Source organism: Mastigoproctus giganteus, chromosome 1 (genome assembly GCF_048544385.1).
Source record: "Mastigoproctus giganteus isolate SK-2022 chromosome 1, ASM4854438v1, whole genome shotgun sequence".
Taxonomy (NCBI): Eukaryota; Metazoa; Arthropoda; class Arachnida; order Uropygi; family Thelyphonidae; genus Mastigoproctus; species Mastigoproctus giganteus.
In genome coordinates this window covers 178230844-178247447 of record NC_143575.1, presented here as the reverse complement: position 1 = coordinate 178247447, position 16604 = coordinate 178230844, and the positions used below count along the sequence as shown (strand labels likewise).

The 16604-nt window shown below is 37.6% G+C and overlaps 1 protein-coding gene across 3 annotated transcripts in view; it reads left to right on the top strand.

The window, feature by feature from the left end:
* Positions 1-16604, top strand: part of LOC150091327 (beta-1,4-N-acetylgalactosaminyltransferase bre-4-like) — a 334677-nt gene that overhangs the window by 203759 nt on the left and 114314 nt on the right. For all 3 annotated transcript variants that reach the window (XM_090383216.1, XM_090383209.1, XM_090383223.1), the window contains one exon: positions 14792-15416. In XM_090383216.1, the coding sequence (XP_090239342.1) occupies positions 14894-15416 (523 nt within the window). In that variant the 5' untranslated portion in view covers positions 14792-14893. The remainder of the gene's footprint in view (positions 1-14791; positions 15417-16604) is intronic.

Here is a 16604-nt window from a genome sequence, read left to right as displayed (position 1 = left end):
AATTATTGTAGTTACCAATATTACGATTCTAGACGATTAAGTTTTGAATTGCTGTTACAACAGAAAACAGGAAATCTGAGGTAATGCAAAGAGATTAAATTCATACCTGCCGACAGTCTCCTCTTGCCAGTGCTACTAGAAATTTTGTGTACAGGCTGCCAGCAGTTAAGTTATAGCAGAGGGATTAACTCCATTAACCAAAAGAATAGTGTCATTTTTTTTTTTTTTTATCCAGGTTCCGGGGTTCTTGTCTAGTATAAGCCATGGGTGACCTTTGCTCTCATACTCTAAACATCAGGGTTCGTGTGCAGACTGGTTCAGAATCTTACCGATACCAATCATCAGACAATGCCGCTGGTGCCAGGTTTTATCCTAGATCCGGGATTATTCTGTAGTGGAAGCCTATGGTAACCTTTGCTCCCATGCTCTGTACATCAGGATTGGTGTGCAGGCTGGGAAGGGATTAGGAAATCTTAACGCCTATTGCTATTTAATGACAAGGTCAAGGTTAACGGATTATTTTAACTGTGTTTCACAGAATAGCTTTGAGTGGAAATAACAGAATTAATATCTAACAAGATTAAGCTGACGACACAGAGGCGTCAACACTATTAATCAACCGACGAATATTAAAATATTCTGTAAAATGTGTTTTGCATAAATTTTATTGTGATCTAATATAAAGATTAATTTTTCCGATCAAATTGAAATATCCGCGGACCGGATAAGACCTGCTGGGGACCCCTGGTCTACGTGAATGCAGTGTACCTATATACCTGCCAAGCGGTGGGTTCGTCCACAGCGAGAGGGGTGACAGCGTAGCGTTGCCCAGGAACCAGGTATCCCATGAATTCTATCCTTTCAGTGTACTTGCGAACGTGTCCATTGTTTTCACCATGTTCATCCGCATATAACAGAGAGACTCCCAGTGGATTGATTTTTATGAAATGTATTTGGGATTGTTAAAAAAAATTGTCGAGGCAGAAATAGAAATCTGACAGTTATTTCTTTTTGCCATAGAATTTGCATGTAAAAAAGAAATTCAATGATTAAATGTACATTTAATTTTAACATTTTCTCATAATTCCTCTAGCATGCTAAATGAGAGGGAGAGAATATTCAGCCAAGTGAAAACACACACAGAAGTTCAGACTCTCTCTCTCTTTCTTGTGACTATTTGGAAATGCTCTTTACAGCCAATAATATAGACTGCAGAGCCATTGTTATAAACAAACTTTGACTCAACATTTCTCAAGAGGATGAAATCTGAAACAGTATCTTTTTTGAAGCAGTCATAATCAGTTGATACGTAACAGAAGAAAAATCCGAAACAGACTAACGTTTAAAAGCGTACCATACTGGTAATGAGTTCTATGGCTGTATTTTAATATAAAATGCATGTGTTGTTGTCAGTGAAATTTATCATTCCCAAAGTGGATTTCCTGTTTACCTTCTGTTTTAGCCCAAAAATCTCCTGCTTTGGTACAGAAATATCCTGCTTACAGTTGCCCAGCTCGAATTGTTCAAAATTCAGAAGTTGGCAGCTATTACATAGTGTCTTTTGTTTATAACCATCTTAAGAACATGATCAGACTCGCACCAAGAAAAGAATTAATAGAAACAGAAATGAGAGTTTAAAGCCGCATGGAAATTAAACAAGTTTGTCGCACTTCTTGAATTGCGGCACGGTTGAACCATCCAGATAATGGCGATTCAGTTTAGTCAGATTTTATTCAGGTCTGGAAAAATCAGACCCTTAGTTTATCAGGGAGGCCCATGACAACACAGCCGAGAAAACAGTAGAGGTTAGCGGTGAGTAATTAAATAATAATTATAGTATATAATTATATTACCTTTGAAATTAGACACGCATAAATTATGAACTACATGAAGAATAAAAAGTAAAGTCTCAACTTATGTTTCGGCTATTATTATTTGAAAATTTCCTCCCCCACAGAGAGAATCGGGGGGGGGGGGGGATTTATTGCGATATTGGTCTAGGACCCACAGTTTTATAAATGCCCCTCTGATTCGAGTGCAGTTAATCAAATTATCAGAATAGTTTTAACTTCAATATATGAAAATTTCTGATGAAATTTAGGTATGTCAAATTAGTGCCAATCGCCCATTTATTAACTATACTCCAAAATTTTTATGAAAAAAATCCTGTTAGAGGCACCACGAAAGAATTATAGCGAAGGAAAATGTACCGTTATTATGTATTAATGGGGTCACAGAACAGAACAAATTTACCGTGTTTTTTTCTCGATGAAACAATTCAGTGATGGACGATTTGCAGTAATCATGCACCATTACTGCCATAATGGAACATGTTGCTTAACAGCTACCTTGTAAGGTGCCTAAGCGATTAATCATAAATGATATAGATTATTAGCCTGCTCTGTTTTTGATCTGTTGGTCAAGATGGAAAAGATCTTAAGCATTTACTGTAATTATATGAAAATGTCTAAATATAGGAGTATATTTATGTTAATGACTTTAACAGTGATTTAGTGAAGCAGTGAAATGGAAACAAACCCCTGAATTAGAGGCAGACGTGACCCTTGGTAAATGTTCAACTGTCTGACAGTTCCATCTGTTACAGAAACCACTCTTTTAGAATATCCATTGTCTGAAACAGACAATTATGAACTTGATCGGCATTAATATCAAAAGGGTATTCTTTTTTTTTTTTTTTTTTCCCTATCGTTTCACACTCCTCACGTTTGGGGGAATTAAAATGTGTAGGGAAAGTTGCTAGTTTTCTATAAAAGCAATGCTTAAAAGCCAGCAAGAAGCATTAATAGTTCGAACTCGTATTGATCAGGTGTATTCGTATAAACCTCAATTAAATACATTGGCTGAGAGGGAAAAAAGTATCTCCCATCCATTTTGACCTGCCCGTCACCGCCAAATACGGAGGATGCGGAAAGGTCAGGGAATGACCACCGCATATCCCGGAGCAATATGGCCTTAGTTGCTAATGCTCCTAAAAACCAAACAAACAAACAAACAAACAAACCATTTTGACTTGTACAATCTGTTTCTGCAGGTAAGGTTATTAAAAGAAGTTTTCGTGTGTTGCCACGCTTAATGCTTGCTTGAGAGATGGGATTTTCCCGGATGTTTGGAAAGAGGCATTGTTGAAATTAATTTTGAAATCGTCATCAAAGCCTCCAGAATTGGTGGATTTATACCATCCAATAACATTGCTGAGCAAATTGGGGAAAGTGTATGAACGTGTATCTGTCAGAATAATGAGATATATCTAGACAACAGTGTCCTGTCAGATCCACAATATGGTTTCACTCAAGGCAAGGGAACAGATGCTGCAGCTAGTGACTATGATGCAGCAATCGCAGAAGAAATACTGTCTAGATATCTTCACTGATTTTGCGGGACCGTTTGATACAAATTGGCAAAATGTCTTAATGGTGTTATGCGAGGCTAAATGCTCTCGCAGATTATTGCGTAATCAAGGATTACTTCAACAACAAGAAAGTCACTGCTAAGTCTGCTTCTGGGTCAGTTACCAGAATTGTTCATAGGGGATGTCCAGAAGAATCCGTATTTTGGCCTGTGATGTGGAACCTAGTCTTAAATGACTGGCTGAAATGCAACTACATCAGTGCAAATAAGGTAGCATACGGTGACGACCTGGTTATGTTAGTGAAGCGTGACTCTCGATCATATTATTATTAGCTATATGGTGCAAGGAAGCCTGAGGCTTATCCTGCACCAGCCAAAAAAAAAAAAAAATCCTGCATTACCCTGAGAGAGTCAGTCAGAAGTAGAAGGGAATAACAAAGGAAGCCAGAAAGAGAAGAATGATGATATCTATCTCAGGATCTTGGGTTTGCCAAGCCCATACTCACCACATGTGAGCCCCTGGGGTAATAAGAGCCTTCTAATTTTGTTTTATCAGAACTCCAGAATTGGCGCAAGTTTCAAAAACAAAGAGTAAAATCATATTACTCAAATCAGTGACAAGGAATCCAAGGGTCGTGCTAGGGGAACAAGTCTTCAGTCAGTTAAAACTGAAATATCTGGAAGAGAGTAATGATTGACAGGCAGATGCGCTTACCCCAATACTCTACCTTACTCGCGTTTTTTTTTTTATTTATATACAGTATAAATAAAAAAAATAATAATAATATAAATAAATAATATATATATATAGGCTCTGTTTTAGCCCAAAAATCTCCTGATTTGGTGCAGATTTCCTGCTTACAGTTGCCCGATCTTTTAGTTTTCAAAATTCAGAAGTTGGCAGCTACTGAAATCTTCGAAAACTGGATGGCAGGGTCTGCCGGAGTAAGTATGCGATGCGATCCATCTGCCTGACCTGCCTACACGCGGCTAACGAAGGGCAGTGGGGGAGGAACTAGGGCCCAACGGCTAAATGATCAAAGGAACAACGTGACACTACACCTACACAACGTTAACACACACTTTACACTTTTTGGAAGCTCTGGCCTTCGCAGAGTACTGTGACACATAGAGTACACAAAGCGGAGATGGGAGAAACCCCTGGGGCCGTTAGACAATGGAACACTATCGTTTATCGCAAACATTGCGGACAAAATTCGAAAGTTTGTGGGCATGAGATCTCGAATTACGAGGAAAGAGCGGTGCATTGGCCTTATTTTATGAGTGTATTTTCCTGCTAATTGTGAGATATGGTTGAGCTCCGCTTAGCAGAAAATCAGTGTGCGAAAGATCTTTTCAACTTAACTTTCTATTCTATAGAAGATGTGTATGGTCTCTCGAACTGTGTCTGCTGATGCACTAGGCGCCTCCGTAGCCAGATCGGAAGGAGCAGCAGTGCGTAGCACACACTTCTTGATTAGACCGGGGTTTGAGCCCGTCACCACCAAATTATGGAAGATGCGGAAAGGTCAGGGAATGACCACCACATATCCCCGATCAATATGGCCCTAGTTGCTAATGCTCCTAATAACCAAATAACAAACATACAAACATGCTGATGCACTACAAGTTTTGACAGGTCGCCTACTACTGGATTTACACTTGATGCTTCCATCAATGAGTTGTCATCTAAGAAAGGGGCTGCCATATAACTGTTTGTCACTTGAAATAGATGTGAAGCGAGCAAGAACATTGGAGCAATTGTAACGAAAAATTTTAAATGATGATGGTAAACAGTGGGCAACATGGTTTCTTTCTTTTTTTTTTTCAAAGTTAAGGGAACTCGATATCGCTAAACGTTTTTTTTTTTTTTTTTTTAATGAAAACCCGAAACACGAAAGGTATCAAAATCTCTACTTAATACCATACATGGGTTGGGGGAAGAGATGCAAGAAATTTTGTTCTAGAGACTAAACCTGGGTTACACCGCTTTAAGCCTCCAATAAGCAGTGGTGGTATTGCACTGTTTGATGAGAGTTATCTACCACCTAGTATTAGTAAGTACAGCAGACTCTAGATTTACCGGGATCGGATTAACCAGGTCACTTCAAGACTCCAAAAAAAAAAAAAAAAAAAAAAACCAGAAATCATAAAATTCAAGTAATAACTAGAATAGATATAAACAGATTGTTTTGCAAGTCGTAAATAAGCGACAAGAAGCGGTAAGTCGTCATTGGGAGATTAGTGTACCTATTATCTTGCAACCCCCACTGTCTTCACGTCCACTCAAAAAAAAAAAAAAGAAAAAGAAAAAAAAAAAGAGAGTCCAAATGTTTAGTTTGTTTTAGTTCGTCGATTGTTGTGTTCGGTCAGCACAAAAAAAAAAAAAAAAAAGGCAAATTTTGTTTCGTTATTTATGTTAGGGATATCGGAAATTTTATTATTATTTATTTTATTTATTTATTTATTATTATTATTTATTTTTTTATTTTTTTTTTGTTTAGAAATCGCGAAAATGATGGGCAAAACGCAACAGTTGTTCTTTCAATTAAACAGAAACTTGAAATTATTCAAAAGTTTTGAAAACGATGTACCATCCGTTAAATCTCTAAAGAACTTTAGAGATTTAAAGAACTAAAGAAATATTGCCGGTGACCAAACCGTACATGACACTGTAAAAAATAAAGGAAAGCACCGTATTGGACACGCGAGTAGTGCGTGCTGTTTTTTTTATCTATCGCCATACTTTTTACGTAGGTTGCTGAACATTTTTCTATACAGCAAGTCCCCGACTTACGTAGCTTCAGACTTACGTTACGTTATTTATATATTTTTTATATTACTGAAGATTTCAGTGAAGGGGACACACATTTCACTATATTACTGTAACTTAAAAACTCACAGAATTCCAGCTATCGGTATTATCGCAAACGCAATAAGATCGAGTTTACCACCCGTTTATAATGAATTGCAGTAACAGAAAAGCCCAGTAACCTGGAAAGTGCAAATTGTTTTATGGCAGTGACCTCCAGAAATGTGTTTCAGTAAAATATGAGCTCGTATGGGGTGATAATAGTGAGCTTTCGCCTTAACCCTGTGAAGTTCTTTTCAGAAAATTTAATTTTTTGACTGTTATCATGGTGCCGACTAAGAGAATAAGTGACAGCGGTACTAGTAAATCTATCAAGAAAAGGAAAGCGATCGAGTTGGATCAGAAAATTAAAATTAATAAGGATGTATGAAAATGGCCAAACATTAACAAGTATCGCGCGGAATTCAGATTTGTCAGTGTCAACGGTGAACACGATAATAAAGGACAAAGACAAAATACGAGAAACGGTGAAGGGATCGGCACCAGTGAAGTCAACTATAATAACTAGGGTTCGGATTTTTATGTTCATTTTTCGTTTACATAAAGGCATGAAACTTAGTGTGTCCGTGTTACAAGATCTGAGGATCGTAAAGAAGCGTGTTTATAATTTAATATTTCATCATATTTTACACATTAGGTCATAATTTCAAAAAAATATATTTTATACTTGTCCTTATAAAATTTTCATATTTCGTCTTACTATAATCGACAAATTATTTATCAAATTGATTTAAAATATATTTCTAAAAAACCGTAGGAATTTACATTTAATCATTTCACATTCCAGCGTGGGGCGGGCACGAGCGGCTAAATCCCAAAGTTATTTTGATTGGCCCTTTAGTCACTCACAACGACACGTAGTGTCATTTTAGCTATAATTTAAAACTTTACAGTAATTTCGCCTTATACTGGGTTAAACGAATTATTCGTAATTTTATACAGTAAGAAACTTCAGCTGTTGGCAAATAAAGCCAAAATCGAGCAAAATTGAGCTTTTCAGAAAATGGATTTCTTCTGTGGTGAAAGAAGAGTCCAAAGACACATACTAAACGGATGGAAAAATAATATATTGCAACGCGTGCAATAAAGAGGTACGGAAATTAATTAATAAATATAATATCGGTGTAAATACACCATAGATAACTCTTAAAGAACAACTACGATAGTAGCGTGAAAGGCAGCATTTCGTCTGTATCTCATATTGTGCTCTTCCTTCACAACGAGTTGCACATGTATTGCACTACATCGAATAAGTAACGCTTCACTATAGAGAAGACTATTGTTACTTATTCTCAGTGAGTACCACTACCCAGACGGCACCATTTCAAAGCTAGTTAACTTTTCATCGGTGGGTGGTGGTAAAACAAGTAACAATAGTCTTCTCTATTAGTGAAGCGTTACTTATTGGAGGTAGTGCAATACATGGGCAACTCGTTTTGAAGGAAGAGCACAATATGAGATACAGACGAAATGATGCCTTTCACACTACTATCGTAGTTCTTAATCTATGGTATATCTACACCGATATTACCATATATAGAATGTATAAATATAGTGCAAATGCATCAGAAATACATAGCTATATCTGAATAAATCAGAATATTGGTAAAACGGCATCGTTTTAAGTTATATCTCATATTGTGAATACCTTCACAACGAGTTGCCATGATATTGCACTACTTCGAATAAGTAACGCTTCACCTAAGGAGAAGACTAATGTTACTTATTCTCAGATGGATACCACCACCCAGACGGCACCGTTTCAGAGCTATTTGGCCCTTCTTCGGTGGGTGGGTAGGTACCCGAGTGATGCAACGATGGCAAAACAGTTATGAAGTATAACTCCACAATATGAGAGATGCCTGATGGTGTATCATATATAGAATCTTAAATATTATGCCTTGCTGCATTTAGTTTATTTAAGTAAATTAATTGATTACTGGTAATAGATCTATCATAATTTTTATTTTTGGATGTTTCCAGGGATTCACATCTGGCGAGTATGGGCTTGGCACACCCAGGGTCCTGAGCTGGATATCATCATTCTTCTCTTTCTTTCTTCCCTTCTACTTCTCTCTCCTTTTTCTCAGGGCAACTCGGGATTTTTTTTTTTTTTTTTGGCTGATGCAGCATAAGCCTCAGGCTTCCTTGCACCATATAGCTAATAATAATAGTAATAATAATATGGACATTCCAAATTTAATGCTCATGCATATTTAGTTTTAATATGTATGACTTATACTTAAGTTGGTAAAGGTAGTAGCCTAGTACCATAGCCTATACATTTTGGTTTTCGTATGTTTAAAAAATATATATTTTAATGTTTATATTTAAAAAAAAAAACTTGCAAATTGTTATATTTTCATTATATTACTTGTTAGAAATTTGTATAACAAATCGTTGTACAACTTTAAAAGAATAAAAAAAGTAAATATTATTTATACGGTATATAAAGGTAAATTATTTAGTCATATTTAAGGTCATATTTGGTTAAATTTAATGACATATTTTCATCATGTTTTGACATTTTTAAGCTCATAAAAATCCGAACCCTAATACGAAACACATCAGTTTTTACAGTATTCACATTCGTTTTTTCTTCCTTTTACGTTTTCTTTTCTTATGTGCCACTCCGGCTACTCACCGCCGTCCCCGGATAACGTTTTTAATTGAACTAATTAAAAAAATATAACTATTTTTCGTCATTCTTCTGAGGATATTATGTGATTTTTGTAATTTTGGCATATCAGGGATGTAGTAGCAATGTTTTATTAGTTATTCCCGAGTTATGTAAAACGTCTTACGTAAGAAGTACTGGAACGTATCTCTTACGTATGTTGGGGACTTGCTGTATTTTTGGATTAATCGGGAAATCGATTATCCGGGAATTTTTTTTTTTTTTTTTACCATCTATCCCGAAAAACCAAGAGTACTGGATTAGTATTATATTACTATTATTAGTGTTATATTATATTAGTAATGGTACCGGTTAGTACTAGTAGTACCATGCATTGGTTGGAGGAGAGATTCCGGAAACTTTGCTCTGGAGGGGTTTCGACCAACTCAAGCCTCCAAAAAACAAAATGGTGCACTGGTTGATAAGAGTTAACTACCACCTAATACTAGCACTAGTAATTTATTGTAGTTTATTAGTGTTATTCTATATTAGTAATGATGCCAGTTAGTACTAGTTGTACCGTACATTGGTTGAACGAGATGGGGAAGATAAGAGCACAAAATGAAAGTCAATCCAAAGTGCTAGTCATCACAAAAATGGATGTGATTGTCTTCTGGTAGTGAAGATAAAAAAAAAAACTGGCAGTTCCACGAAGGTCATCATCAATCTTCTTATTCAATTGTCCGGAAAGTTTCTCCCGACTTGCCAGGCACTTCTTGTGGGAATTGAAAGGCAATATGGCAGATGCGCAAAAGCAAAATGTTCTCAGTTCGAGCATAAAAGTAGCTGATTTTTTATTTTATTTATTTATTTATTGTTAAAAACAATAAATTACTACTTTTTGCTAACACGGCTGAAATATAACGTAGTACATTAGCTAACTTGTTCCTGTATATATTTTACTTATGCAAAGCAAATGTTTTCTAAACTAAAATTTAATAATACAATTTCGAATTTCTTCAAGAAGGGTTTTACAAACACTTTGTAGAAGTAAAATCATTCAAACGAACGGCAAAATTAAATGGAAATGAAAGGAATGATATTTTTTCTTAAGATAACGTCACTGCACATCCTTCCGATGAATTTTTATCAAGCAATGATGTTAATGACAAGTGTCTTCTCGGTGAAGACAGGAGTAGCTGTCAATAGGGTGTCAAGAACCGGTTCTTTGCCCTAAGAAAAAAAAATTATTTTATTTTGATTTAATGTTTTAATCGAGTCTCTTTGGTAGGAACTTAAACCTGGAAATCTCTCCTCCTGTGTTGCGCCCATATATAGGGTGTCTCAAAAATATTGGTACAAACGTTTAGGGGAGGTAGGTAACATCTAAAGGAATGTGAATTGCATCGGAACCCATAACCGGAAACGTCACGAGAAAGTAATAGCAGAGGCACAAGAAGCAGAAATGACACAAGACAGTAATTAGTGGCAAACATTTATTTGACATAATATTAACAATGGAGTACGAGATGGATGCATTTCATGATGTTACAACAGATGCTCGAAGGTTCCACCATGAGACGTGATGCATGCGTGACACCGACGCTGCATGGATTGGCGGACACGGTCGAACACACCTGGAGTTTCTTTGACAGTAGCAGCAGCGCAGACGAGTCTCGCCACGAGATCCATTTCCGTCTCACAGGCGATTCATACACGATAGATTTGAGGGTCCCCCGACGGAAAGAAATCAAGGCTCGATAAATCAGGTGAGCGTGGGGGCCAGGCAACTGGTCCACCATGGCCAATCCATCGACGCCCAAAACGCCTGTTCAAATGGTCACGAACACACCTTCCATAATGGGCAGGCGCCCCATCATGTTGAAACCAAATGTTGCGTCTCACATTTTCTGGAACATCATCAAGTAACCCTGGTAGAACTTGTTCAAGAAAGATCCGATATTTAGCGGAGTTCATGCGGGATGGTAACAGGTATGGGCCGACTAAGCAGTCACCGACCATACCTGCCCACAAATTTATTGCGAAACGATGTTGTGCGCGCACACCGTGTGGGCCCTCTGGTAATCCATACACTAGGTGCATGTCTGCCAGCTCACAGTTCGTATATCGATGTGCTCTTCGTGCGGCGACTACTGCTTGAATTAATAAACCAGAAATTTTCCCTCTCGCGAACTGATGAACAGCGCCTTGTACCGACTTACGGTGACGTTTCCGGTTATGGGTTCCTATGCGATTCACTTCCTTTAGATGTTACCTACCTCCCCTAAACGTGTGTACCAATATTTTTGAGACACCCTGTATATTCAGCAGGAAACAAATGAAAGAAAACTTTCTTTTATGATTCTAACAAGAGGAGAAAAGACAGTAGCTAATATTAAAAATTACAACATTAAAAGCGCTATTTAAACCGGAGTGCAAGTTGGAATGAAGTAAATGCATGGAAAAAGCCATTAAATCATGACGATGACCCTATTTATTTAGATATAGTCAAAGAGTCCCAAAATCCTGTAGTTGCTGGAAAGTCCGCTTATTAGAAATAAGGTTATACTCATAACCTGGCATAATGTTTGCTGAATTAAGTTGCAGTGGTATTCGTAAATCTGTATAATTAGGAACTATTATGTCCCCATGGGTAGTACGGTAGGATCACAGTCCTCCCCACAACGGGTGGAAAAGACCTGAGTTCGAGTCCCGTCGATGACATGAGGAATTTGTGTGAGTATTTTTCACAACGTGGATGAGTTAGCTGATCTCAGGCGAGGATGGCATGGTTTTTTTTTTACGGGAACTCGGGTTTTTCTTCCAGCAAACAGAAATTCGACCTCAAAATACACGCAATTTACAGACAGTATACACTGAGCAATACGCCTTAGTCGGTGATGCCCCTAAAACTATTATAACAACAACAGAAATATTCATATAGAACATGTTTCCAACTTTCTTGCATGCCATATAAACACAAAACTCTATCACAAACACTTCCAACTGATAAAGTTTTTGATTAAATAACAATAACCAATAATGATGAATGTTTCAAGTGCCATTGAAAGTCACATTTAGTGTCTTATTCATTAGGTAAGTGACATTGGTATAAAATGTTTAGTTACCTATCCAACAGTACACCGCTCGACAAAATTAACGGAATACATAGAAAACATGGTGTAACTCGTACAGCTTGGACGAGTCTTGGGATGAAGCGGGGCAAAATGTGGTGTACCATGGGATAAGGATGAAGTGGGGTGGGGAGACAGCGAGAACTTCGGACAGGTATAAGGGACATTTATAGGGTTTCTATAAGAATTACAAAAAAGGTCACATTGCAGAAGTCGATATGGTCACATGACATCAGTACGGCGTATGACTCCCTCCAACAGCTAAATAGGTTCACCGCCCTACAGCGGTGAACCATGCTCGATATAAAGGCGTCTATAAGACTCTGTGGCAACAAATCCCATTCTTCCACCAGCGCAGACCTTAACAGGCTGGCTCAGAGGTAGTCATAAATCGATGCCTTTTGCTGTCGCAGTGATGATATGGCGGAAACCTCGAGACGACATAAACGATTCTTACTTTTTCATGACCGATATTTATGGTTTTCTGGGAAACCCAAGCATAGAGTATCCCAACATACCTTCTACTCTAAAGCCGGTTCCTCACGATGATACAATGCCAGTGCCAAAGCCACCAGAAACTTATGGATTTGACTATACCCCTCGTGGGTAGCACAGTTAGTAGAATCACCGCCCTCCCCACACCGGGTGGAGATGACGTGAGGAATTTTTATGGGCCTTTTTCACAACATGGCTAAGTTGGTTTCAGGCGATGGTAGCATGATCTTTTTCCCGGATATTCGGGTTTTCTGTCCAGCAAACAGAAAATCGACCAGAGAAAACAATCAATTTACAGACAGTATATACGGAGCAATATGGCCTTAGTTGCCGATGTTTCTAAAATCCTATTACAACAACAGCTTGACTCTGATTCAGGATCGGAAAAAGAGTCTCCAGAAGATGTAGAACCCAGAACGAGTACAGATCCATGCTTTTCAACTCTTGATATTGCAAAGCCGCATTAGGCAGAATTGAATGATTTGAACCTCTCAAAAACGAAGATTCAATTAGTAGGATCACGGCTTTATCAGTGGAATCTTCTTGAAAAGGGAGTCAAGGTGTCTTTTTATAGGAAGGGGCAATCGAACATGACGATCTGTTACTCCATGGATGGTGCTTTGGTTTATTGTAACAATGTCCAAGAATTAATGAAAGAGTTACATCGGAGCACGTCCCCGAGCAGTGGAAACTTTTCATTGATTCATCCAAGGTCAGTTTGAAAGCAGTTTTACTCCATAATGGAAATACGTATCCATCTATACCATTGGCCCATGCAGTTCAGAAGAAGGAAACGTACGAGAACCTACAGGTTCCTTTGCACAGAAATGTGCTATCAAGAATACAAATGGAATATCTGTGCCAACCTAAAAGTGGTAGCTTTGCAAGGTGGATATACTAAATACTGCTGCTTTTTTATGCGAGTGGGACAGCTGAGCGAAGGATTGCCACTGCAGAGCAAAAAAATGGCCAGACTGTTGTTCAGAAACGATACCAGGACAGGAAAATGTAGCACATTCCCCTTTGGTAGATAAGTCAAAAATCTGTTTACCCCCATTGCATATCGAGCTAGGTTTGATAAAAATAGATTTGGGTTTCCTTCCTTTCTGCCGTTTCCATCGCTTTCACGGTGCCGTGAAAGCGATGGACAAAAAAGGAGACGGATTTTCCTGTTTGAGGCAAACGTTTCCTCTAATCGGTGAGGCCAAGGTAAAAGAGGGAATTTTTGTGGGTCCTTGAATGAAACTGCTGTTCTAATATTAGGAATTCAATAAAAAAAAAAAAAAGGGAAATACTACAGAAATAAGAGCCTGGAAGGCAATCGAAAATGTCTGCCCGAACTTTTTAGGCAATAAAAAATCACAAAATTATAGTGAAATTGTGGATGAGCTAATTTTAGTGTGCAGAGAGTTGGGATGCAACTTGTCGTTTAAAGCTTCATTTTTTACATTCTTATTTAGGCTTTTTTTTTTTTTTTTTTTTTCCTTGAAAACTTGGGCTTAGTCTCCGTTGAGCACGGTGAAAGGTTTCACCAAGTTATTTTTCAAAAGGAAAAATAATATACCTGGGAATATTGGCAGAGTACTGTTGGAATCTCGTACGGGAGATACCAATGGGCGATCATAAAAAGGTTAAAAGAAAACAAAAAAAAAAAAAAAAAACCGACAAAATAAGTGTTTTGTCATCAGATAAACATTTTTGTAACAATGTCCATGATCCTATTAACCTTAGAATAAGGTTAATAGACCTTCAATATTTAGTGCTGTATGTAACATTTTCTTAAAATATATCAATTTTTTTTTTTACTAGAAATTTGGTTTTTGACTTTAATCCCTTCTCCCTTAAAATTGGTGGATGTTACAGCAATATGGTTGCCATATTTGAATTCAGCACCGTCAAACTACAAGAATCACCCTGAATTTTAACAGGGAGCGATTCCCCCCCCCCCCCCCCGTTGAACAGTTATTTGACAGAAATATTGTCAAATCATCAGAATATCTGTTCATTCTGACGATGAGAATTTGTATTATGTCTTGATGTGTAGATGCCTTATTTTATTTATATATTCATTTTTATTTTTTGTATTCAATGTATATTGGTTAATTCTTAATTTATTTACTTATTCCTTTATGTTGTTGCATTTAACAAAGTATTATCAGAAATGAGAATCACTACTGATGTTTTTAATTTCTGGCAGCTGTGAGTGGAGAGAGGTGGGTGGGGTAATGTAAGTGTTTATATAAATATATATAGCGCTGATTATAAGTCTTGAGTTTTCTTCTGAGAGTAATGTTTTCATTTCAGATTCTTCATCGACAAAAGATACGATGAGAATCGGAGTTAAGCAACTACAGCGACATCTGCAGTGCTGACTGCTACCGCCCCCAACGCTGTTGTTACGGTGACATGCTTGAAAGCAAACACGGCTGTCAGTGCTCTTCGGAGAGGCAGCTGTCTGTAGTAAGAGCCGTCATTCATAACAGAAGCCGCGGCACCATGTCGATGGAGAATGTTGTTAATCACTGTTACGCCTTCCTTCCTTTCTGCCGTTTCCATTTCTACAAAGTCACAGTAGCCGTAGTGTTAGCCTTCTTGCTGATGCAATATGCCGTTAACGTCTTTGTACAGCACCAAAGTCTTCAAAAAACTGTCTCTCCAGGTCTTAGCTGGATTTCTTCCTTTTCCTTACAGCGAGTATTAGGGGTAGCACATCGACCTGGTGTGGTCAGGGAGTTACAACTGTCTTCCAACAGCACCGAATCCTTTAAAGTTGACAATGAAACTTCAAGGACTACTCCTATGTCTGTTGTTTCGTCCTTCAGGCCTAGAACTGAAAATAGCACAGCTTCTGGTGACATGTTGTCGCGGCTACTTCCGCAAAATGACGAAAAGAACTTAAAAATTTGTCCCCTGATTCCACCAAAACTGGGTAAGTAGCGATCTGCATATATTTCAAACGCTAATAAATTCTTAAATTGGATTACCATGTCAGTTTACATAATCCAACATGACTCAGATTATATTATGCAGCTACTTTGATTATTTTGATTGTGCTATTGGTTTTCTGTAAAGTTGCATTTTGAAAAGGGAAATTTCATAGTCCAGAATTTTCAATTGAAAGTACTGGTGAAATAGACCACAGTTTTGTTTATGATTGAACGCACACGAAGTAATTTGCGAAAGGAAAGCTAAATTTTCTTCCTTAACTCAGAGCCGAAATACGGTTGTCAGTTTTAAATTCTTATGGATTTGTATATACAGTAAAACCCAAATAATCAGTTGTTTTAAGCAATAGTGATAGAACTATGGTAGATAACTGGATATGGATAATAATGTTTTTTATTGTACTTTGCAGACATCAGACAAAAAATTAGTGGCATGTGATATTTAGAGCATATAACAGATTGAATATCTTCTGCGCTTTTTTTTTTTTTGTCTAAAGTACTGAAATTATATTATAAAGTTAACCCATTTTCTCTGTTTACAGGTATACCAGCTGTTACTGAAGAAGCAAGGGCTTTCAACACGAAGGATGGGACGTAGAAAATGTTAGTTAGTCGCAAAAGCGTGCGATAGCATTTTGAAGGTGTAAAGCAGTGCTACTTACAGTGTGGTCCGCGACAAGTTGGAAATTGGTCGCGGATGTTACCAGTCCGCGACCAATTTTCGAATTTTAAAATACAAATCTCGCGGACGTTACCAGTCCGCGAGATTTGTATTTTAAAAAAGTACCGATCGGCGACGGTTTGGAAATAGAATAAACTGGTCCTTCACCACAGATAGTTTGAGAAGCACTGGTGTAAAGGACATCTTGTTAAAGAAGTAGCTGAATTTGCTGTTTCCAAAAGGAGAGTGTGCTAAGTGTTTTTAAGGAATGATGTGAATGTAAATCAACTGGAAATCTGAACAGATTTGTGGTCGAAAGTCCGTGCCAAGGATCGTGATTGGGGACGAATATTGTGTCTACTAAGCGAGAAACGATTTCAAACAAGACAGGAACTGCTAGAAACAGTTAATCAATGACTTCCTCAGCCGATTTCTGGCAAAGAGAATTGCAAAATACAGATACCTGGAGTAAGATCCCTCCCAAAAAGACCAATGGTAACAGTTGCGCATT